The sequence below is a fragment of the Telmatherina bonti genome, assembly GCF_933228915.1.
Source record: "Telmatherina bonti genome assembly, chromosome: 13".
NCBI classification, from domain to species: domain Eukaryota; kingdom Metazoa; phylum Chordata; class Actinopteri; order Atheriniformes; family Telmatherinidae; genus Telmatherina; species Telmatherina bonti.
In genome coordinates, this window is record NC_136611.1 from 14,894,715 (window position 1) to 14,920,155 (window position 25,441).

Genomic DNA, 25,441 nt, shown 5'->3' on the forward strand with positions numbered 1-25,441 from the left:
AAAGTGTGTTATGCAGACAAACAAACCCAAAACAGAAAAAGCCCAAGCTGGACGGGAAAGTTGAGGATGAGGGGCATTTATGGCCCCAGTTATGACCCCATGGGCTCATTTTTGAGCTGGCCGATGACAAGCTGCTGGAATGCCCCGCTGGTTTGCAGAGTCGTTTGAAAACATGATTAACGGCAGTGGAACACAATAGGAATGTGATTCTCATTTGAGCAGCGGGTACGGCAGGCTAGCCTGGGAAATCATCCAGGCCCTAATTGCCGAAGCAGACCCTGATTCAGACTGCTGGAACTTACACACACACACACACACACACACACACACACACTCGCATAAATAGACACGCTCAAACAGAATGGGATAGGAAGTATATTTTACAGCCTGGTTTTTGGATTTATCATTTTGTAATTTCATCACTGCATTAAACACAAACGGGATACTGTTATTAACATTCTAGACATGTTGAGTTTATTTTCTAGTCAAATCCATGAACAAGTAAGTAATTTGGAGTAATGGAAATAAGCTGGATTTGACTTAAAAAAAAACCCCAAAAAAATAAAAAAAAACCCTGGTAATTAATTAGTGTCAGTTAATTTTCACACAGAACAACAGGCCATGCCTGCATATATTATCAGAAGGTCAGCTTTTTCAAAGGCAATGAACTCGGCAGCTGTCTTTAAATAAAACCTGTTCAGCTTCTTTATTTCCTCTCACTTTCAAGTATTTGCTTACGGAAAGGTTCTTTTTATGTATTGGATATTTTTTATATGACTTTATATTAGCCTAATGAAAAAAAAGTCTTTTCTTTTGCACAGAGAATTCCAAAAAAACTCAGTGTTTTGCATCTCCTGAGGAAGCAGAACTCTTCTTCCTTACACTTGCGTATGGATTTATGGGTGATATAAAGGAAATTTACAGCAAGAATCATTTTGCAAGAGCGCCCTGCACAGAAGTATAAACCCCCGACTTGCTTCACTCTCCTCCTCTTCGCTGCTCCGCCCTTCCATTTCATTAAGTCGAAAGAAAACCACAGAAGTCTGAAGTCTTCTGTGTCACCACCGCTACCTCCTCCTCCTCATCCTCCTCCTCCTCCTCCTCCTCCTCCATTCCTCATCTTTTTTTTTTTTTTTTATGTTTTCAACTTCACCCTAAACCTTCAACGTTTCTTTATACATTTCATGCTTACTTTTCTTTTTTCTTTTTCACACTCTTCTTTTGATAAATCATCCATTTTTATTTCCCTGCTCCTTTTGTGCGGCCAGACAGCCGTGTAATTGTTGGCTGCGTGAGGAACGGGATGAGACGAGGGGCTTGTGTTGGTTCGGCCCTGCGCAAGTGTACCTACCTACAGTCATTCTCCCAGCCGCGTCTTTGTTCCTGCTCCATTGTGATCGGCTAGCTAAAGAGAAGCGCTACACATGTTGCTGGGCTGAAAAACTGTCTGCAGTCTTTGTGATAAATATGGACCTCTGTTTCTCTCAAGTATTGTTACTATTCTCCCTCTTGCTGCCTGTCTGCTTGGATACCTCTGGTGGTGCTGCATAAAAGAAGATTAGCTTCACCTCTGAGAGACACATGCATGCAGTTACACAAGCCCAAACAGCACACACGTATACACACAAACACAATCAAAGTTGTCCCTTACTTTATCCCTTCATTCTGGTCCCTTCATTCTCCATCCTCTGACAGATACAGTTTGCCACGTGTGACATGCAGCCTTTTCCAAAGCTTTTGTTTTTCTGTGACAAAAATAGAACTGTTTGAGGCATTTGCAGCATTTTTGATCTGATCACTCATGGATGGTGATGTGAGACAAGATTAGGAGAGATTAGATGACTACATGGCATCCAGTGCAACTCTTAAATTAGCTTGTTGGGTTGACCATGGCAACTTCCTCGTAGAAGATATTAAGTTTGATCAAACAGTTAGCCAGGATTAAGGACTGATCACTCGGCTTTGTCAAGGTTTAAACTCAGATCGTGCTACAAAACACAAAAGGCATGTGTGCACACATCCACAAAACAGCCAACAGCCTCTTCTTTTGGAATAGAGCTCTGAGCATAGTATGTAGCGCTCAGATAGAAGCTAGTTTATTGTCAAAGTACTAATCCTGTTTTTTCTTTCAAACACCAGTCGAAGCTGAAAACTGATGCACAAATACCAGCAATTGTATAATAATATGCAGATTCCTGGCTGCACAGATGGTGTTGAGGAGCTTATTTAACTACCTTAGCCTTGACATGGAGTTGCTTTTTTCAAAATTCTTGGTATTCAGCCACAGAACTTTGTGAGAAAAAAATCTTAATCATGGTATTATGTGCATTTGAATGGCATTTTGGTCAGATCAGATATATTCATTGCTTGTACTGCTATTAATCTTATGCAAGTAGATTTTTTAACAGAAAGAGAAAAGAAACTTGGCCAATTTCAATGTGCTATTAGGACCAACCTCTTGGCTGCAGAAATACCGTTTGATGATTGCAGCAACATTTGTATTATATAAAAACTAAAACAATTAAAGATTTTTCACAAAAGAAAAAAGATTAAAAATAAATACACAAATAGTTCAGAAGAAAGTGACTAATGATTATCAGACTGGAAGATAAAAAAAAAAGTCTATTAAAAAAAAAAAAAAAAATCGTTTGTTTATTTTACATAATACAACCTCCAGATAAACTTGATGATAGTGGCAGAGCAAGAGATAAGACAAGAGTCAACAATGCACTGACTTTTACTGGTTGGGGAGAACTCAGAGAACAGACAGGATGCTGAATTATCTGGCAATAGGGGGCGCCAAAGTGCGAAAATCTGACAGAGAATCGCAGCGAATCTTTAAGAAGTTTCCTAATGCATTTTTAAACTGTCTTTTCAAAAACAAGACGTATGACATCTGTACTTGATGTAGTTAGTAGTAATTAAAGTAGATGCTGAAAAACCAACCAGGCTCATCTCCACATTAAACTGCACTGTTGAGCTTGTCGACGGTGCAACTTGTTGTAATGAAAGGAACATGCTTTCAGTGATGAGGTATTAGTGTTTCCTTGATGCTATAAACAACTTTTGTAAATAATCAAACTGTCACTTAATCTTTGAGAACCTCTTGTAGAATATTGTCTCACTTAGGACAACAAACTTTTTACCCTTTTGCATCTGTTTGTTATGATTCTTCTATATTTTCAGAGTAAAAATAAAAAGGCTTAGTTCTTTGGCAGGCAGCATCAGCCGGCTGCCAAGGAAACAGAATAGAATATAAAAGATGTTTGAGGGTTAAGTAAAGTCCTCAAGGTCCAGGGGTGTGGATTGAATAATTCAATTTAGCGAGAAAATGTCTGTGCAGTTTTCTTTTTCTTTTTTTTTTTTTCCATTTATTTATTTAATGATGAGAAATTTCCTAAAACTCCTGGTTCGCCAAGAGCTACAGAGAAGTTTGATTTTGTTTGCGTGTCTGTAGGAGTGAGATAGAGAGAGGAGTGACAGTTTTATTGTTTACCTCTAGCTGTTTGTGCCAGCAGAGCGGTGACAGTAAACCACACGTTGACCCCTTGATGAGGCTCGCTGTCTTCCGTCCTCTATCCCCTCCTGGCAGCTTGTTACACTAATCGCTCACACATGTGCTTCTTAGTTGTCATGGAAACGGTTTTATTGTCATTAAATTGGCACAAAAAAAAAAAAAATGCCGTAAGCTGCGTATGAGCTAGCTACATAACTATAACAAACGGCTTTTTTATTTTATACATCAGTAATATTAAGCGTCTTTTCCCCCCATCCTGTGGTAACAACCCAATTGACTCGCTCACCCTCATCACTTGTCATCATCATTTTCCTCTTGTGATTACACTTTCTTCTCTTCAGTTTTCTTCTGTTATGGTTCAAATTAATCCTCATTATCCTTCTTCATTTTCTCTATATTATCTTGTTTGTTTCCTCTCCTCTGCTCGCCACATCTTCGCTCACCAGCAACAATTTATTTCATCTGTTTCCAAACTTTTTTTTTTTTTTTTACTCTGCACACATTCACGCCGCTCTTGTTTCTTCCCTGATAGTATTTCTCTACCTGCATCTCACACCGCGTGCTCTTCTCTCGTGTTTTTCTGTCACCTCATCCGTCCGCCTCCCCTCCCGCCTCCTCCTAATCGTTCAACCCCCATGCCTCCATCACTTGTTTTATCCTCTCTTCATCTGCCTTCATCCCTTCTCTGCGCTCCTCAACTTTTCAGCCAACCTCCATGAATTTATTTCTCCTCTTTCTCCTCCTCATCTCCGCCCTCCAGCCTTGTGAAAGCATTACCGGTAGCTTCTCCTGCTCCTTGCACTGCTTGTTGGCCAGCTTCAATGCATTCTCACATTGTTGCTCCTTTTGAGGCCTGTGGAGATGTTGAAGCTCAGTAATCAGTATCCACATCATGCCTAACTTATGCTTTTGTCTCCGGCTTTTTACATTATTGATAAAAATCAGATCGCTAATTCATGGTAGCGAAGCCTTTTTGGTGTTTAGGGTGGAGTTAGTTGCATCTTGATGACCTTTTCATGTGCTTTAAAACCCTCCCTCAGCCATAGCTTCACACACCTCTGCTTCATCCTGCCTCATCCCCTTCGTCATCCCTCATCCTGTCATATCTCCTCACTCCAACCTTGTTAGTGGGCTCTCATTCTAATCTTCTCTTCCTTAGCGCTGCCCTTCTCCTGTGATGTACCCCCTCTGCTACTGTATCGAGGTTTCTCCTTTCTCCGTTTCCTGCTGCAGTCACTTTCCATCTCTCCCTCCTTCATTCATTGATGTTTGATCTAATTGCTTTTGCTCTCACCCCGGGGACCCAGGCACAGTGTAACAAGCTCCCAGAGGATGCACTCTGCCTTCGTCGCAGCATCCCTGAATTGCTACTTTCTTTTTATCTGTTTCTCCACCAGTTCTTCCCAAGGCATTCATTCATTAGTTGCTTTAATGTTGTAGCCCCAAGACACACAGCACGATACTGTGATCCCCCAGGCTGAACTGAATCTTATCTAAGGCTGACCACGACAGAAGATCCCTCCAACAATGACCACCTGCAACAGGTCTGCTCTCTCTTTGGAGGAGAGGCTTTCTTATCCACGATATACAGCAGGAGCCCCTGATGGAGGGAAAAAGAGGGGTGGGTTGAAAGAAAAAAAAAAGCGGGTAGGGCTGGGGATTGCTTAAGCTGAAAACATAAACAAGCAGAGAAGGGAGAGTGACAAAACAGAAAAAGGACAAGCTGATATTGCTGAGAGGCACAGACAACCACAGAGAGAGAAGTTTGATGGAAAAGGCGAAATAAGATACAGTCCAGTGAGCTAAATTAGACAGGCCAGTGTACATTTTAACAGCTTTGTCTGCGCTCAGATATGCGGATTTCAGAAGTAAACTTTTCTCTCACTTGCATCTTTCTCTCCTTGATCCTGCCGTGTGATACATCACACCTTAAGTGACATCTTCGGATTGTGTCCCACCTTAAGTCAGTGCTGGAGCAAAAACTCTCACAAACTTACAAATCAGGCAGTGGAAATTTCGCCGTCTTGAATTCCCCGTTGATCCAAATCCTATTTTCACTTCTGTTTGCTCGACAGTGAGGATGCAGCATAAACAGCATGAAAGGAACGCAGATCAAATTCTCACAACAAGTCTTGGCGTCTGCGCGGGCCTTGGTGGGATGAGCCAGCGAATGTGTGCAGTACATTTCAGAGCATACCCTGACTTGTCAGTCATACCGTGTGTATGTGCACATTCGAAAGGAACACACCGCAACAAATGCCTCAATATTGTTCCCATGTTTCACTTTGACATGAAGCTCATTGACAGGAGAGAGATCTACACCACCTCAAGCCCATACTGTCTGTGTGTGTGTGTGTGTGTGTGTGTGTGTGTGTGTGTGTGTGCGCGCGCGCGTTTGTCTTTTTGTCTCATTAATTTTCATGATAGAACACCAGCAATGAGATCAAAACGTTTTCTCCTGAAGGTTAATGGGTCAAATGTGCAGATCAAAATCTAGTTGTTGCATGCACTCTTCTCATTAGAGGCATTTAAAGAGAATCATTTGATACAGATACTCTGATCTTGCCTTCGGGCCTCCTCTGTGTATGCTTTCTCTCATACATGCACACACACTCTGTTGGTCCTTTGGGTTTAGGCAGCGGGCTGAATACAGATATCGTTCTTTGAAGTGAGCTCGCCAGCTGTTAATGTGTGCGCCTGCGCACGCGCTCACATGCACAAATACACGCATATGCTCCCTACTGTGTTGGCGCATGCTCTTTAATCAGATCAGGTGTTTAATTATTAATGTGTGTGTTAAAAAGAAGTAGAGGAAGGATATGTGAGCAGTTGTGACCCTGCAGTCGTGCTGTTTAACCTTTACTGAGGAACAATCCTGTGTGTGTAAGTAAGCGAAGGAGTGTGTTTAAGAGTGAACAATGTGCACGCATTACATTGTGTTCTTAAGAAGTGTGAACATCTTGAACCAAAAGCAAAAACACAATGGCCACGTTTACATCAAATCAAATCAAATCAAACTTTATTTCTTGAGCACTTTTTATGCCTCAGGCAACACAAAGTGCTTTACAGGATAAAATCAAGTCATAAGGATTAAAACAAACAGTGGATAAAAAGGCATTTTAAAAAAATAGACACAAGCTCTTTCCACACACACACACACACACACACACACACACACACACACACACACACACACACACACACACACACACACACACACACACACACACACACACACACACACAAGGACATAGAGCAAAGAACCCACCCACATTCCCCAAAAAACATCATTCCCTGAATACTGTCTCTTTAACTGAATTCTGGTTAATAAAACAACTAACAACATTAAGTAAGTGATAAAAATTCTTTTTTTTTTCTTTTTTTTTTTTCTCTCTCTCTCTCTCTCTTTTTTTTTTTTTTTTTTTGTCTTGTCCAGCATTTAGGCAAGCAGAATGATGGTCTGGATGCTGTGTTCTGCTGAGCAAATTTTCTCTGCCAAGGGAAGCTTTATAGATATAATGATCCCCTTGACTTTCTGAATTTTTATTTTATTTCTATGTTTATTTTGTATTGTTGTTTGAATTGTAGAGTTTGTACTGCTGGACCAGAGAGGACAGACAAAAGACAGAAAGAGAAAGGAGAAGAAACACCTCATAAGAAAAGGGAAAGAGATAAAGGGTGAGAAAAGGGAGAGAAAAAAACAACAACTAAAAAATAACCCAAAAACAAAAAGAAAGAAAACAACCTACAGATGTATACATACACACATACAGGCACACACATACATATACACACACATACACACGCATACATACACATACATATACACACACGTGTATATATATATACACATATATATACATATGTACACATATACATATACACATACATACATATACACACACACCTCTATGCACACACATACACACACATACATACGTACAAACATATACGCACTTGCCAGTATTAACACATATACATACACATACAAGCCAACTTTAGATCATAGTAACTAAACTATGAATCTAAAAAGTTAAATATAAATGAGAAACAAACAGAAATGAGAAAACTAGCTGCTGTTAGTGAATAAAACTGCGTGACGACTCGGTGACTGTGTCACATGCAGAACATGCAGAGTGGAACGTGTTCCGGAAAAGGTGATCATGCCAGTGTGACCCTTCCCACACAAAGGCAAGAGGCACGCCAGGAGTACCCCCGAGACCAGGGCCATCGGCAGCCATCCCCAGGCGCAGACCCCAACCGCCCCACCCCGGAGCCAGCCATGCACCGACCCAGGAGGAGGCAGAGGGGGGTCCCAGCCAGAGTCCCCCCCAGTCAGGGGGAACAGGCCCCAGCAGGCCCGGACCAGCGAGGACCGGCCCCGCCGGGCACCGGCCACCCAGGGCAGACAGAGCGCGGGCCCCACGGCCCCAAGAGCCCAGAAGCAACCCCCCACCCCCGCAGGCAGAGGGCCCAGTGATAAAAATTCTGACTTGGTGCTGATTTGAGGAGACAATACTTCGGGATCCAGCCACACCAGGAGCCAGTCCCCCGCATGCTCATAGGGGCCGCTGCCACAGCAACCGCACAACTCCCAGGCAGCAACGGGGCCACCCCGCAGCCATGAAGCTGCAGTGGTGGACCCCGCGCCACCCAAACAGCAGCGGTCATCATGACAACAGCCCCCAGACCAAACAGGCAGGGCCCCCAGCTCTCCGTGCTGGATCCCCATAAGGATCCAGCACGGAGAGTTTTAATTCTTCTTTCATTCCGAATAAAAGTTAAATCCGCTTTAAACTGCTGAAAAATGGCCATGTAAACACCTAATTCCAAATGAAAAAGTTAATTTGGAATTAAACTTAATTCTAAAATAAGTAGCTGGTTTGTTCACATTTGAAATCTGAACTGATTAACGGAAACTTTACTTCCATTTACAAGTTAATTCCAATCATTCTGCGCATGCTCTTTACCTTGTGCCGTCCAGATGACGTACATATTCCACATATTGTTTTGCCTCCCATTTTCGGTAGTATGCTCGAGCTGGTGCTTCAAAATCACAATAATGGTGAAACTGGTACTCATTTTGTAGTTTTCCATGTTACGACGGAAAAGACGACAAGCAGGAAGCACACTTTGTTTATTTCCATTAGACGTAAGCCCGCCTCCTGTCCAATTAGAACCCTTCCCAACCTGCCAATCTAAAGAATTAAGTAAGAACGTGTTTCCATGTAAACCTCAATTTGGAATTATTATTTTTAGTTAATTCGTAGGAGAATACTGTTAATTCGGAATTATTAATTGTGAATTAAAAAACATTGTGTAACCGTACCTAGTTTACATCACGCAGATGCTCCAGTTGTCATTTGAAACATTTGTCCCTCTTTTGTGTCTCTCTGTAGGTGTGTGGAAATCATCGCCAAGGAGGGGAGAAGTCTGAAGGAGCTTTATCTCGTGTCATGTAAAATCACAGACCACGGTAGGAAACTTTTCACCGCAGTTAACCACCAACTGTTCTCATAACTCTTCTTGTTGGCCATGTTGTTCTCTTTATAGCTAAAAGCATTATGAAAAGTTTCACGTCATGAGCGATGCCCCTCATTACTGCCCTACTTGTTGGTTGGCACACTGCAGCTAGAGGTTTAAATACACTACTCACAAAAAGTTAGGGATATTTGGCTTTCAGGTGAAATTTATGGAAAATGCAATATGTTCATGCTACAGTGATATAATATCATAAAAGTAAGACATTTAAGTAGAAGGATGCACTACTGATTTCCTCATCTCAAAAAATTCATTCAACACAAAAGGTAACAACAATGGTAGTTACACCACAACAAAAAATTTGAACGTCTCAATATCTCGTCATGTGCCCTTGAGCATCAATTACAGCTTGACAACGACGTCTCATGCTGTTCACAAGGCAACTTATTGCCTGCTGAGGCATGGCATCCCACTCTTCTTGAAGGGCAGCCCTCAGGTCATTGAGGTTCTGGGGTGCAGGGTTTCGAGCCTCTACACGATGACTCAGCTGATCCCACAGGTTTTCAATGGGATTCAGGTCTGGAGAGAGTGCAGGCCATTCCATTTGAGGTACACCAGTCTCCAACAGCCGTTCCCTGATGATGCGGCCTCGATGAGCAGGAGCATTGTCGTCCATGAAGATGGAATTAGGCCTGTGCTGTTCATGTAGGGGCACAATCACTGGATTAATGATGTTATTCAGGTAGTATGGGCTTGTCACTGTACCATTCACAAAGTGTAGGGCAGTTCTGTACCAAGTGGACACCCCTGCCCACACTGTAACACCGCCACCACCAAAAGCTCGCCTGGTGACAACAGTGGCTGATGCATAGCGCTCTCCTTGACGTCTCCAACATCGTTGCCAGCCATCATTTCTGCTCAGTGTGAATCGACTTTCATCAGAGAACAGCACTGAGGCCCACTGGTTCCTCGTCCAGCGTAAATGCTCCCTGGCCCATCCAAGATGATGATGCCTGTGCCTGGTGGTGTGGTCAGGTACCCGTGCAGGTCGTCTAGCACGCAGACCACGCTGATGGAAACGGTTTCGAATGGTCTGACGTGACACTTGGGTGCCTCTCACCTCTCTTAAACGTGCCTGGAGTTGAGTGGCATTCATCATCCGGTTTCTCAGGGCAGTGTTCACAATGTAGCGGTCATCAGCACGGGATGTGGCCAAAGGACGTCCACTTCTAGGCCTTTCTGTGACTCTTCCAGTCTCTCGATATCTCTATTGCAACCTGCTGATGACACTCTGTGACACTCCAAGCTCAGTGGCCACTTCTGTCTGAGAACGTCCTGTTTGAAGCATCGCAATGGCAAGGGACTGTTGTTCCATTGTTAGGTGTCGTCTTGGTCTCATGATGTCAAAATGTGAACAGCATGATGAGGACAACTGTTTAAACACCAGCTCTAATTGAACCAGGACATTTATTGGTCAATTCAAGGATCACACACCTGCCGTGATTTTTGCCGTTAAGCTCCTTGTTAGAGAACAGCAACTTGTGCAAAATTTATTGAAACATTTAACAGTTGGACATGTGCATTTAAAAGCTTAGAGAAGATCACATTAAGTTCACCTGTACAGGTTTGAATGCATTTTAGGCTTGAAATTTCACCCAAAAGCTGAATATCCCTAACTTTTTGTGAGTAGTGTAAATACAGTCGTTTTTGAATAGTTGTGCAACATCCCTCAGGCTATGTGTTGAAGTGATGATTACTTAAAGGATGTCATATGACAGTGTGAATGTCTGGGTTTCTGGAGGAACATTCTTTCTGTGCATAGCGATGACTCCTCCTGGCTGAAGTTCTACACATTTGCTTGTGTTTGTGGATTAGAGTTTGTTTGTATTGTCTGACAGGAGACATGCATGGCTTTTTCTTCTTCAGCATACAGGCTGGCAGCTTGTATATCCCTCCAGCATCATCTCCTCTTTCAGTTTGCACTGCCTTTACCCCTCTGCTGGCTTCCATTCAGCCATATGGTTTGCTACGTATCCAGTGCAATCCACAGTTGGAGTTCTGTTCTGAAGCATTAGGAGAACAGCAGTGAATGTCACTGCTTGCACAAGTTCTGTGATTTTGCGAGGGGCAGTGGTTATTTGGGTTGGTTGTGGAAGTAAATTTGGGCAATTCGGACTCAGATTCTCCAACACCTCCAGCTGTGAAGCCAGCTGTTGTTTTTCTGTGTTTTCTTTATCCTAAAAGATCATTTAAGAGGGGCCAAATCATCTTTCTGACCACTTTTTGTACATTTAGAAAGCCACAATCTGCATTGTACCTGGACAACAATCTGGGAACTTGCATGCTTACATAGACTTGGCAGCAGTTTAACCAGATTTCTTTTCTGTTTCTTTTGATGTCTCAACAACTTTCAGCAGCTTTGTCTAATGACCTGATGGACATTTTCCTTTTTGTTTTCTCAACTTTGGAACTGAAGTTTCTTTTGCTTGTTAACTTAAGAAAGCAATCAGTCTTTCGATAGTTAATTTGTGGAGCTGATGTCTGTTGATTGATTGTGTGCAATTGTTTATCAGCTCGCTGGTGTTATTAGCCTGTTGAGCATTGCATTATCACGAGATAACAGAGAAACGAGCTGCCTACTTGTTACAGGCTCAGTGGTGATTTCTTAAAAGCTTTCATAGCTTTTTCAGGGTTGGAATTTTTATAAACCCACACACCTGTTGACACATTTAGGTTCACTGAACCCATTTATTAATCACTGTTGTTCTTATGTAAAGTACTTCATGCTGCTCCTTGATATGAAAATTGCAATATGAAAGCATTTTATTTGATTTGATTTTGATTACTTTAAGACAAAAGAAACTCATATTTATGTTTCCATGTTATACATCTTTTACAAAACTGGATTATTACTTACTTAGTTTCCAAGGAGACTATTCATGCATTTTTCGAGTCACTGATTTTTTGTTTCTTAAATAAAATGCTAACTCAGTAAAAAATGTTTGATAATGATAAAATGGAATATCCATAAATTTTTGTCTTGAAGCAAAATGTGGATTCTATCTTGTAACCTGAACAAGACCCTGAGACATTTAAAGGCGAAGGCGAAGCTCCTGATTTACCAGTCGATCTACGTTCCTACCCTCACCTATGGTCATGAGCTGTGGGTCGTGACCAAAAGAACGAGATCTAGTATACAGGCGACTGAAATGAGTTTCTTCCGCAGGGTGGCTGGGCTCTCCCTCAGAGATAGGGTGAGGAGCTCGGTCATCCGGGAGGGGCTCAGAGTAGAGCCGCTGCTCCTCCGCATTGAGAGGCACCAGTTGAGGTGACTTGGGCATCTGGTCAGGATACCTCCTGGACACCTCCCTGGCACGTCCCTCTAAGAGGAGACCTCGCGGAAGACCCAGGACACGCTGGAGGGATTATATCTCTCGGCTGGCCTGGGAACGCCCCGGGATCCCCCCGCAGAGTTGGCAAATGTGGCTGGGGAAAGGGAAGTCTCGGCTTCCCTGCTTAGGTTGCTGCCCCCGCGACCTGACTCCGGATAAGCGGCAGAAGATGGATGGATGGGTGGATGGACGGACATCTTGTAACCTTTTTGTCCTGTGTAAAACACTGACTGGCTAAATTTTAGAGCACAAAAACCAGTTTAACATTATTTTAACTGCACATTTCCTTAAGAATTCTTAGTACTTTTTTTGTTCTTTGGGAATGTTTATCCGTTTTTAATCCACTTTCACCAGCGACTTAATGAGGTCAATCTATCCAATCTTGTGCAAGACTTTCAAATTAATTTTAAATTAATTAATTTTAAATGTCTCTTTTATGAAGCTGAATGTTCAACAGCAATTATTTAGTTCAGAATTATGCTCTTGGTTTTATCTATCTTGACCACAAATTTGGCCAAATTGATTTAATAATAAGCTGTTGGTGGGGTTTACCACCAACATGTTTCAAAGGTGCATACTTCAATATTTCATGAATAGGAAATTTCTCATTATATTACAAAGCCGAATAAACATGGCTTGATTTTCCTGATTAATTTCTGGGTGAATGCTCGTGACATGAGCTGAAAAGGTCAGGTGAGTTGACATGGACTGGCCCAATAATCATCATATTGGTTTGCTTGAACACAGACTCAATTCCTATTTCTATTCACTGAGATGTCTTGTAGTCACATTTTTTTATCTTCAATTTAACTTTTACTTCTTTGCAAGATTACTTCTCTTTTGCTCTAGCTGTGCATGTGCGCAGCAGTTGTTAAAAAAAAGTGTAAAATGAAGTCGAACCTTCATCAATAAAATAGAACATCTGCGCACCAGACCGAGGGTGTAGTGTGTGAATCATGTCCAGACCAGAGTAAAAAGCTCAGAAACAGGCTGTAAGGTGAGCTTCATGTTGCAACCACAGCATTACACCATACACAGTGACCCTTAGAAACACTTTCCATTCACAGCCATACTATTTTATAATAAGCTGGATTCTGTGAACATGCATTTGAATTTTACACTTAGACTCAACAGTCAACTCCAATTATTTCCCTGACCTCTGCACCATATAACTGCCCATCCTGTTGCAGTTGTTTCTGTAGTGATTTTATTAAGTCCGAACTGAAAAACATTTAATGCCAGACACTAATTGTGTCACATTTCCCGAAGAATGTTGGTGTGTTGCGGAGTTTACAGAGGACAGAAAAGATTTCTGTCCTCTGTAAACTTACAGTAGCAGTAATCACTTTGACCTATCTGAACCTGAATCTTAACTGCACCTGTGAGTGTGTGAAGCATTATGTGGGCGTTTGTCCGCTGGTGTTTGATTAATGACTGCAAGATCACAAAAGTACATTAAACCTGAAATGTACACAGCCGCCCCCATGATATATCCTCCTCTCTCTGGGTGTCTCTCTAATCATTCTGACCAAGATGAATTGGTGATATCTGATCCTCTTCCTTCACTAATGACCCCTCTTGCCCTCTTTGGCCACTTATAGCCTCTGTGTGTTTATGTTTGTGTGTGTACATTTGTCCTTCCAGGACAGAGATGCCTTCTGCTGCAGCTCAGTGCTTTAACACAATGATTGGTGGATTTCCTGCCTCTAGCTCTGACAAATTAAATAACAGAAATGAGATTTTATATCTGCCAAGCTAGCCCATGTTTTTTTCCGCCCATCTCCTGTGCTAATTATTTTTATTAATGGCCTCTCTGAGTGCATTTGAGATGTCCACAAGCCTCTTGTGCTTGAGTGTTCTGTTTTTTACTCCCAGCTCCTGCTTCCTGTCTATTTTTTTATAGGGGCTTTGAGGACAAATAGAAAGAGAGACATAAAAACAAGTTCGGCTGGCAGAAAGAGAAAATGGCAATATGTCATTTTCATTTCCAGTGTGGATGGTTGGAAGAATTATTTTTTTTTGAGGAAGAGAGAGCAAATGGAAAAAATGAGAATGGAACTTTTTTTTTTTTTTTTGTATAATCACCTTCCTGAAAGCCTTGTGAAAGAAAAGAGAAAATAGCATTATTTTTCTCATTTCTATCACAGAACATAAAACTCATTAGTGTAAATAACCTTTTAGTTCCAGTTACTGCTGTCGGGGGACGTGTTGAACACCTGGATCCTGATTATCAGATTTGTGTACTGTAGTAAACTGGGGTTTTCACAACTGCAACTTAATGACTGATGGTAAAGATATTGAGAATAACACTCATGTTTGGCCTAATCTTTTGTAGATCTAAAAAGATTCAGCAATCTCACTTGGCTTGGTCAAAACTTGCCTTTAGTGTGATGCTTAATCCTAGAACACATATTTTAATGTTTTTTTGTCTGTTTGTTTTGTAGGGATATTTGTTTTTTCCCAATGGTATTCCAAAGAAATAGCACACCCAATACAATTATAAACAGTAGTGCCCAGTGTTTCAGTCATATACTGAATACTTTACCTATTTTAATATCCAGTGGACAGTAGCCCTGCCCCTTTTATGTGCCGTTTTTGTCCTTGTAAAAACTAACTTCAACGGTAACCTTAACCCAGAATTTCCAGCCCTGCATGCATTTTAGAAATGTTTTCCTGCTCTAGGCGATTGAAATAAAAAGGTTTATTCTTTATCAAACTGTGTGCCTTGATAATGACCCATTTATAATCATAAGTGCTTTCCTAACTCTAACCTTAACCCCAAAACCACTCAAACAGCTGTTGAAGACGTGAAAATTAAAACTCGATGATAGTCTATCAGTCAGTTCATGTTTTCCACATCTAATTCCATTTTGGTCTTCTCATGTCCACTGGGACTCTGCTTGGCTGTTAACATGCAACTCAAAAGTTGCAACCACATGCCAACCTGTATATAAGCAGACTGACAGGCGGGGGGGGAGGGGACGACTCTGCTGTAACGTGGAAGTTTCACCATCTGTTGTGGTGAGGAGAGAGCTGAGCCCAAAGGCAAAACTGTCCGTTTACCAGTTGATTTACCTTCTATCCCTTACTAATGGTCATGATCTGTGGGTTTGAGTACAAATGGCTTCAGTGAGTTCCCTCTGAGAGGAGACTGAGCTCACCCTGAGGAACAGAATAAGGACCTTAACTTGGAGTAAAGCTAATATCGTAGTGATTTGGGCATCTGGTCAGACTGCTTCTGAACACTTTTCAGGGAAAGTGTTGTGGACATAACCCCCAGGGAAGAGGCTTTAGGGCAGACACAGAACTCATTAGAAACATTGTATCTGTTGGCTGACTTGGGAACAACTCCGCATTCCCTCTGGAACTGCTACCCTGTGTTGGATAAAGGGAGAAAATGAATGGAAATGAAAGCCAGTAATTAAAGATAAACGTAATATTTCCTGGTTTCATTACTTTTGTCATTATTTTCCATACTTTGAAGAATATCCACCACAAACCTGATCAATGATGCTTAGTTGTTTGAGTTGAAAAGAAAATAAGTGAGCCAAAGGACTTCTCATACGGACTACATTTAGTGTTTCCCTTTGACCTGTGGGTACTGAGATAATATAAATTCCGGTAATCTCTTCTTATGGCCATGCTCCAGCCTTTGCTTAACAACCCTGTATCTACAAAGCGTCTGCTCATTATGACATCTCTGGCTGCAGTGCCACTTTTCACCACATTAACAAGTTATTTGCTTCAATGCTAGATTCTAATAGCCATTGTAGGAGACGGAGATGTATAGAAAAAGAATCCTGTGCGGATTGCTTTAAAATATAAGAAAAACGAGCCTTTCAAAATCAAATGAGATAAAAGTGGTTAATTTAAGTTGATTGAGATAATGTTAAGGGAGTGGAGATAAAAGTAAAAGGGAAAGACCAAAATATGAAGCTGTTACGTGGATGGTTCCCTCAGTTCAGTGAACCATGCAAGCTTTTTTTTAAACCTACAAACACATGTGGTGTGTACAACTTTAACAGATATGTTCTATGTAGATTATTTCTTTAGGGACTATGATACAGTCAGAATTTGACTGTATCTTGCATAGACTTTTAAGTAGCCCAGTATAAATATAGGTTGGAAAGCTGATCCTTATGAGAAAACCTACTCTGCTTTTCTCCCAAAGTTAATCAGATCTCTCCAGCACCAATCGTTTCCTCAGTGACCAACTCGCATCTTCGGCACACCTGGATAGTCACTGATACCTACTTGTCTCCTCTCACTCTGCTGCTCATCTTCTGTGCACTCCTTTTGTTCTTTTGTGCACATGTTTTGCATTCACATGCATCCCTTTGTATGTCTGCACTGTGTGTATATGTGTGCATGTGTGTGTCCCTGCCCTTATCTTGTCCCTTGTAGCCCACTTGCTTTATCCTGATTCAAAAACAGAGACCTCAGTACCTCTGTTCCTTACATATGGTAATTCTCCACCTTCACCCACACACCTCCCCATGATCCTTTGCATTGTCAGTCATGGCCTCCTGTGTAGAACTGTACAAATACAAGTGAGACCGAGTGAGACACCTGTGGGAGACAAGCGAGCGGGAAGACAAGGGGGATCTTTGGTCTGCTTTTAGACGACTTGTTGCAGAGCTAGTGTCGAGTTGCAAAGTGGGAGGATTTATTTCAGGCTTCCACAGTGGTGTAAGTCAAATTACTTTTCACCTTTTAGATACACACTATTCTGTAACTCATGTATTGAGCATTTGCAAGAGTTGTAAGTATTAAATCCTTAACTTTCAGTTTCGAGGCTAATTTAGGATCTCTTTGGCCAACATCTTGACTGTGCTTCCATTTCATGATCTCATCAAAAATAGACGGCTCTGGGTATTTGCATACATCCCTGGTGTTAAAATGTGTCCCCTCACACATGTGACCACTTACCAGCTTGATCTACATCGGCCAGCTTTCAGCCTAGCAGGTCCACAGTTTCTGTAAACTTGCAAATACACTCAGTGACCTGAACTATAGCGCTGTAGATGGCACTTTAATTCATCCGCAGGCCATTTAGATGTTCTTTTACACAACTTTGTTGTGTCCACAAATGCTGTTTCATAAGAGAGTGGTTATGTGGCATACCACAAGGAGGACTCTTGATCTGTGGGGAATGAATATGATTGAACCATTTTTCTTTTGCCAATGTGGCAAGTTGTCTGTAAAGCCCCATGCCAATCAATAGGCCCTGAACAGTTTTGTCTTGTCATTGGGCAGGAAAGTAAAATGGTTAAGAAACACATTCCCACAGATTGATTATTTGAAATTAGTCAACAGCTATGACTGCTCTTTAACGTGATCTCTGATTTAGTTTGCATAGAAACATACTTGATACAATCTCTTTAATGGCGTGCAAGGGTTAGGGTTTTCTGTTTATGTGGTGGGTGATCTGTCATATGGGTGGTCCCAGAATACATTCTTGGGAATGCATTCATTCATTCATTATCCTAACCACTTAATCCACCGAAGGGTCGCGGGGGAGCCTATCTCAGCAGTCTTTGAGCAAAAGGCAGGGTACACCCTGGAAAGCTTGCCAGTCCATCGCAGGGCTCTTGGGAATCCATTTATCTCAAAATACTTGAGAAATGTGGACATTTTAAGAAAATAGGATAAAGCTTGACAAACATGCTGTTTAGATGTTTAAAGTTGGAACTGAGTGTGTTGGAAGGTTTAGTATATTGTTAGCAGGCGCCTGCTGCTTTGCCACTACATTTCTAATAAGTATTTTTGACAGTGACAGCCCACCATCCAGACTGTGATTGTGTTTTATAAGAAGAATGGAGCCCCTCAGATTGGACATTTCATTGTTATGTCCGTCTGTATTTACTCAACTGTCAGCTTGTAAGATTATTGTCATTCAATTATAGCATCTTCTTCTCTCTCTCTCTCATTTGATCACTCCTACATGGCTTCCACAAAGTCAACCTTTTTTCTCTTTCTCCTCCCCAAAACTACTCTAAGTCCTGTTCCATGACCAAACCCTTTCCTTTTCTTTTCCCCTCTCATCCCTCTTTCCATTCATCTTTCACCTCTTGCTTTCATCTCAGGCGCTTTACTCTAAACACATTGAACGTTGATAGATGTGGCTCCCATGCCCCTCCCCTTTAGCAGAACAAGAATGAAGTATATATGCATCTTTACTGATGTGCGTGACTCTATGCTTGTGTACACATCTTTGTGTGCGTTGTCGTGTGCTGTAACGGGTCTTCCTTGCCGTAGGGGGACATTTTCATGCACACATACTCCCCCAAGTATCGTATTGCTTTTTATAAGGGGAAGGTTACTCAGCATAAAAGCAGCTGAAACAGCACAGTTAGTACCTGACTGACAATAAAAATGGCATGTGATTGTTATGATCCCTCATATAGTCTGATGAGGCCATTAGAGTATACTCTAAGCTCAAGAGTTACAGTGTTTGCTTTTAACCTTTAAGGCTTTTAACCTTTTTTTTTTTTTTTTTTTTTTTTTAAATTCTTCTGCATTGTTTGTTGGATTGATGTGCATGTCAAAACCTCCAGCACAGCATCCATTTCATACCCTCCATGGAGGGCAGTGTGCCATTTTTAAAATGTCACAAATGCTGGGACCACAACAGTAAATATAAGTGATGAGGACTTATATGAGATTATTGGTTATTTCTTTTGCATGTGACATAAATAAACAGCATTTTTCATTATTTATCAAGTTCTTTCTTTGCCACATTTTTTCCACTCCATATTTATGTATGCATATACTCCCCCCCCCCCCAAACCATGAGCAGTTATTCACCACCATACACTGGAAGTGCTGCGAACCAGAATGGGATATAGATTTAGATAGTGTAATAGCTTGTTGTCTCTGTTTGGCACATGGTAGGCAAGTAATGAAACTTTAATACTGTCAGTTACAATGTGCAGAACTGCGCAGCATGTTTAAATAATCTGCTGAGGAAAAGGATTCAGTAAAGGAGCTTAGTCTGTTTGCATCATTCGTGGATATACTGATATGTTGTCTATTTAACCCTCTCTATAATGGTACATTCTAGGGCTATGACTATATGCTTTAGTCCCAATTCAATTCAATTCTGATTTCTTGGGTGCCGATTTGATTTAAATTGCAATTCTCACAATTCCTTGATGTTGCAGATTTTTGTTGTCTAAAAACAAAACAAAAAAAAAAATGTAAAAAACTTTTTTTTTGCTCATCATTTTCCTTCATTTCAATTAGGAAAAAGCAACATAGTAGCCAGACCATCATTCTGCTGCTATTATGCCAAAGAATACAAGTAAAAAGATCAATAAAAACGATATAAATGACAAAAAAAATTTAATGGATTATTTTTATTAATTATTATTAATATTAATTATTATTATTTAATTTGTTTTTTAACAACAAAAACAAAAAATGTAAAAATTGTGAAGCAAAAAATCCCGATAATCGATTTTTCAAATCGATTTTCCCACCCCTAGTACATTGATTTTTTTGTATTTACTGTTTATATGAGGAGGACGTTTATTTGATCTATAATTAGTTAATTTATCACTATTTTCCTTAAGAGGGAAGCTGTTGCTGTAGATTTTTTTTTCTATTCATGTAGCGATTTAAATGTTGAACAGTGACAGCACAACTTGACACAGGAACAATCCAGATGAAATCTTCTTGACATCAGTTTCATTAGGAGTAAAGAAAGAAACCAGAAAGCTTTCTCTCGTGACCCCTGAGTATCACAGCGTGACCTCAAAACCAATGAAACAGTAATATATATAAGAAGAAAATATCCACCAGGAGAAATTCATAAGCTGTGTGTTTCCTCCTTGAGGCGTACTGGAGATGGTGAAGTGATGGAGGGAGAGCATAAGGTATGTTGCCCAATGCTGGACAGAGAGAGGGCAAAGACTCATAAACTGGGTTATTATCTCTGCAAATCAATGAGAGTGCCTAAGCCCAGGGGGGGGGAAACAACTGGCTTTATGACAAGCTCTGAGCTTCACTTCATTGCTGCTGCAAAACCACCTGAACTCTGAAGCCTTGTGGGAGGATATTTCTCTCTTTTTTTTGTGATATCAATTGCTGCATCAACAAATTCCCAAAGGTCCATCTCTGCATGAACTGTTTCGATGATGTCTTCAGATACTGTATGTGCAACAAACAATAATCCATAACACAAAAATGCTCTCACTGCAACAATAAGCAAAGTATATCTGCTTTACCAGACGATGTTAGTTGGTTATTAAGCCGTTACAAATCGTATTTTCAATAAAGCTGAGTTTCCACGGTCTTTTCCCCGAACACCAGCTTCTTATTTTTAGTTGTTTCTGAGAAAAGTGCAGCCAGATAGACACAAGATCATCATATTCAAAAGATCACTTCTTTGTTTTGTGCAGCTGCTTCAAACAGGACTACATATAGTTTTAAAAACTTCCCATAAGGGCACACATTACTTTCCTGTGGCTACTTTTCAGGCAGTTCATCACTGAAATTGTAAAACTGATTTACAGGAAAGTAGTGGAGAAGCAGTTGTCTTTCCTGAGTTGAAACTGTGTAACACGCTAGACAGAGTGGATTATAACAAAGACAGAGAGAGAGAGGGGGAAAAACAGCAAGCACAAATTGCCAGATATATTGCCGTTATTGTTTCCCCTCTAATCAGCATACAAGTTTCGAGCTTGTTGCGAGCTGTGTATCAGTCATGAGTATGAGCATTTTAAATGTGGTTGTTGGGTTAAGCCCTCCCCAAGGCCCTGCTTGTTCTTTTCTGCCAGAAAAAAAACAAAAAAAAAACAACAACAGATGAATGAGCTTTTCCACTTCAGACTTCATGCACATTACATAGACTACATAGAGCAACGTGCATGGAGAGCCATACCTGTTGCAACAACAAAGTACAGAGAAACTCAGTTTACACACAGAGGAAACATGTCTTCCTCCTCTAGTTCCAGAAAAATATATTACTTAGACGTTAATGCTTGAAATGTTGTATTTTCAACACAAATTGTACGTAAAATGAAAAAGTGAGGAATGTTTCCATAAGAAGTAGTATTCCCCTGGCTCTAGCTGTGGAAACTGCAAGGCAGCTTTCCTGAGAATGAGACTAATAACTACTTTCCCATCTTTTGCGAGTTTGGAAAGTTCATTAGGTGATTTGCAGGAAAATTGAGAGGGTGACAGGTAAGGAGGGAGCGGGGACGGCTTGAAAGGTTGGATTTGAACCTCATCAGAGGAAAGTCATTTAGCTGCATGACCGTTGCTCAAGTGCATAAGTACGTTTCTATATGGTTTAGATCTACAGATTCTTCATAGTGTGTAAGCTGAGATTTCCATTTCCTTACATCAGCCTGTGGTGGTATTTGCAGATTGGGCAGCAGCACAAAGAAGCTGAAATTGAATTAGTTTCCATATATTGTCCTCTCCTCCTCTTGCTTCCACTAAGCCCTGTGGTCTATCCACTGTTTGCCTTATGGGGGAGAAAAGTGAGGGGGGCTTAAGCTGTGAAGACTCAGGCTTATGCTTTCCACCATCTTACTGGTCACACACAAACACACTTGCACACTTTTTCGCCATCACACCGGCTAGCAGAGACGCACCAGCCTTGCTTAGAGGATTACAGCCAGGCAAGCCTCATTTGCAGTTACATATATGGGCAAAAACACAATCACACAGGCTCTACACACACATGCACGTTTGAGCTCATGCTAATATTTTCTTTCACACACACTATCAAATTACAGCACACATAATTTCCCTTAACTTTTATAGAAATAAGGCTTGAGACTCTGCTATTTTAGGCTTAAGTTTGCAGAGGAGATGGATTCGGATGACTTGGAGGAATGTGTTTACTGTATATACAGATTTTTATGTGGATGTGCATTTGCCTGTGTATGAGTGTGCGTGCGGTTTTAAAGGATGTAATCATAGGAGGGGTAGAGGTGGTTTCAGTAACAACAGGCCCATGTGTGTTCATGGAGCTTTGATAAAAATGGTCCATTTGTTCTATCTCTATCTCACTCATATGATCTCTTTTCCTTTCTCCCAGCCCTGTAGTTCCTAATAACAGTGTGCTTTAAGTGTGCCCATGGGACTCAATAACACCAAGCTGTGGAAGTGTGTACAAGATGTCTCAGTTATTGCTGGCTGTAAGGCATTTGTTTATAGAAGTGCAACATTGCATTTTCTTTGTTTTTCTATTAGTTCTATGGTGTGTGTCCATTATTGCGCCTGAATATGACAAGTCTTCCTCCAGAGGCATCATCACATCCAGTGTGCAGCTGCCTTTCAGTAGCGGGGATGCAGCCCCTGGACAGGTGCAAAATGCTCAGCTTCCTCTTTCGCACCATGGTTGTCTCCTTTTATTGTCTTGTGCATTGTCGCCCTTCCTCTTCCTCAATGTCTTGCTCTCTTACACTGTCCGTCTTCCTCCTCCTCATCACTCTCAGGTGTGAATAGAGCTGTCTTCTATCTTATGTGGGTGCTGATGTATGTTGAGGATCCGATTTGGGAGTGTTTGATAGTTTGGTTCTATAGTTAGCTCTAGTTTAGCAGAACCTGCTTACTGGACGCAGGAGTAATTTAGTTTTCTCCCCCTCACTGGTCTGGTTTTACCACTATGTCATGTGTACCTTTATAATTTCATTCCTCTTTTATCTTAGTTTTGAGTTTTAGTTTCATACTTTGGCTTTGTAGTCATACTAATTCTGCAGTTTTATGCATTCCTGCAAAATGAATCCCTGTTCAAAGATTCAAGTTGGTGGTGCACATGGGAGTCTGAGTATGAACCAAGGAGGCACAAGTGAGATTACTTCATCCACCTCCGCACCTGGTTGAAGTCCAACACAGTCAGTCCGAAAAGATTGCCAGAAATGTTTATAAGCGTGAAAGCATTTTTTAAAATCAAATCGACAAAACAGCTGCTGAATAAATGGGAATTTCAAAAGCAATGCTGGCCACAGCACAAATCGAACTATTAGGTGAAATAGGGGATAATGTTGGCTTACACTTTTGGCGTGATCCTAAATGTGGGTTTTGCCAACTCACTAACTCTTCTCAGCTCATGTCAAGGATCAAAATAGCTTCATTTTGCTAATTTCAGATGGAGATAATGCTTTTCTTCTTTCATTATTCTTAAAGGGGTGCTATTATGGTATCTTGAGTTTTCTGAGCTTTCTACAGTGTTACAGTGTTGAATCCTCATCAGACATGTGAACGGCACTGTTTTTTATCACCTAAACACATGTTTGAGTTTCAGTTTGAGTTCCAGCACGCTCTCCGTTTGGTTTCCATGGCGACGGAAGAGAGTTTTTTTCTACTTGAAAATCCTTGTGACGTCCCGGGGGATAAGGTTTGGTGATTGGTTACCTTCTACTGGTTAACAAGGGCATGTACAAATACATCAGGCAGGTGGGAAACGTCGGATAAAGTTATTTCCAACGATGTCTGGTAAGTTTACCAACGAGAGACATCCTGCTGCATTCGTTGCTGTGGGTTGCTGTTTTCCCACTTTCTTTTCAGGCTCTGATTCAGGTTCCAACATGTAGGGCTGTATGCTATGTGTTGACATTGTATTTTGTTTTGTTTTTTTTGAGTTCATATCAGCCTAATCCTTCTGTTTATGAGATGTTACAATGACAGCGAAAGCAGTTGCGGTGCGCACTCCCGATGTAGCGCGTTGGCGGGAGGCGGGGCTTAATGCGGAAGAGTCTCAATCCACTCGTTTTGCCCACAGGCTGATCTGACAGCCTACGGAGAGGGTCGGTCTGAAGTAAATAAAGCGATTTGTGACAATAACTCGATCAATCCCAGACCTTCTGGTCTCAGAAATAAAAATAAATTAGCCTGAAATACACATAATGGTTCCACTTTAATGAAATACAAAAAAAGAACAAAAAGAAAGCAGCTGATTGACTTGGGATATTATTTTTTTCTCAAGGTAAACTCACTGTACAGATGGATGGCTCAGAACCTTTTATATCCAACAATACAGCATGTATTTACATATTCACATCACATAAAAGTAACAATAATTAGACTCTTGACCTGAGGTCTTTTTGATAATGTTCTGTAAGATACTGAAGCATCGGATGTTTAAAAGGCATAGGTATAGTATAAAAATGTCGGGGGCTTTTGTGATGTTGAATATGCTTGTTTGATTATTTTTTCCTTTATTGTGAAGCTTAAAGAGCATATATTCTTTGTCAGATTAATCAGAGGTCACCTTTTTTCTTGTAATCCTGCAGGGAACTGTGCATTAACCTTACACAGCTGCGTCACTGGGAGTTTTCCCTCATACTTTCTCACTACATTACATAATGACTAAGCAAGCAGTTAAAGAGCTATTAATAAGCACACATCCTAGAATAGCCCTTACACTAATGCAAAGTTAATAATCATATGCTGTCATTTAGATTTAGAAGCTACTCTTGTACTTCAAATTACAGACTTTCTTTTCAGAAGGTCATTCGCTCTCTCATTTTTCTACATCTGTATATTTGCAAGATAATGCCACTGCTAATCCCTTGCAAGGTCAGTGCTTGTATTGGATGATTATCCCCCACTGTTTATTCATACTTCCTGCTGATGTCATTTCCTCCTGCTGGCTTTGACCTATGACCTGTTATTTACCTCCTGTGCTTGCCATGATTTACTCCACCACAGCGACTGCCATTCAAGAGAACATCCCTGTATTTATCTCCGTAGGATCCCTGCTTACAGGAAGGTTACTGGCGTATCTAAATGCAAAATCTATTTGTACTTAAAGGTCACTTTTCATTTAGATTTCTAACATTTTTTTTTTTTTTTTTTTTAAATTTTCTGACTTTACATTTTTTATTGGCTCCTTTAGTCACTGTCGTTCTTTTACTCCCTTCTCTCCATATGATGTCCTCTCATGCTGTTACTTCATTGTTTGACAAAAGCACTGTACATCACTCAGTTGACAGAGGATCACCATAATGCATAATGCATCAGCCATCTTTAAATGGCTCAGTTCGTGACTCTTAAATGTGTTTCAGCAGCAGTTCTGGCAAATAGCCACAGTGTC

The 25,441-nt window shown here is 40.9% G+C and overlaps 1 protein-coding gene across 1 annotated transcript in view; it reads left to right on the forward strand.

Annotated features, from left to right (window-relative positions):
* Window positions 1-25,441, forward strand: part of fbxl17 (F-box and leucine-rich repeat protein 17) — a 240,334-nt gene that overhangs the window by 156,751 nt on the left and 58,142 nt on the right. Inside the window, exon 9 of the mRNA XM_079250767.1 lies at window positions 8,917-8,993. Coding sequence (XP_079106893.1) covers window positions 8,917-8,993 — 77 coding nt within the window. The remainder of the gene's footprint in view (window positions 1-8,916; window positions 8,994-25,441) is intronic.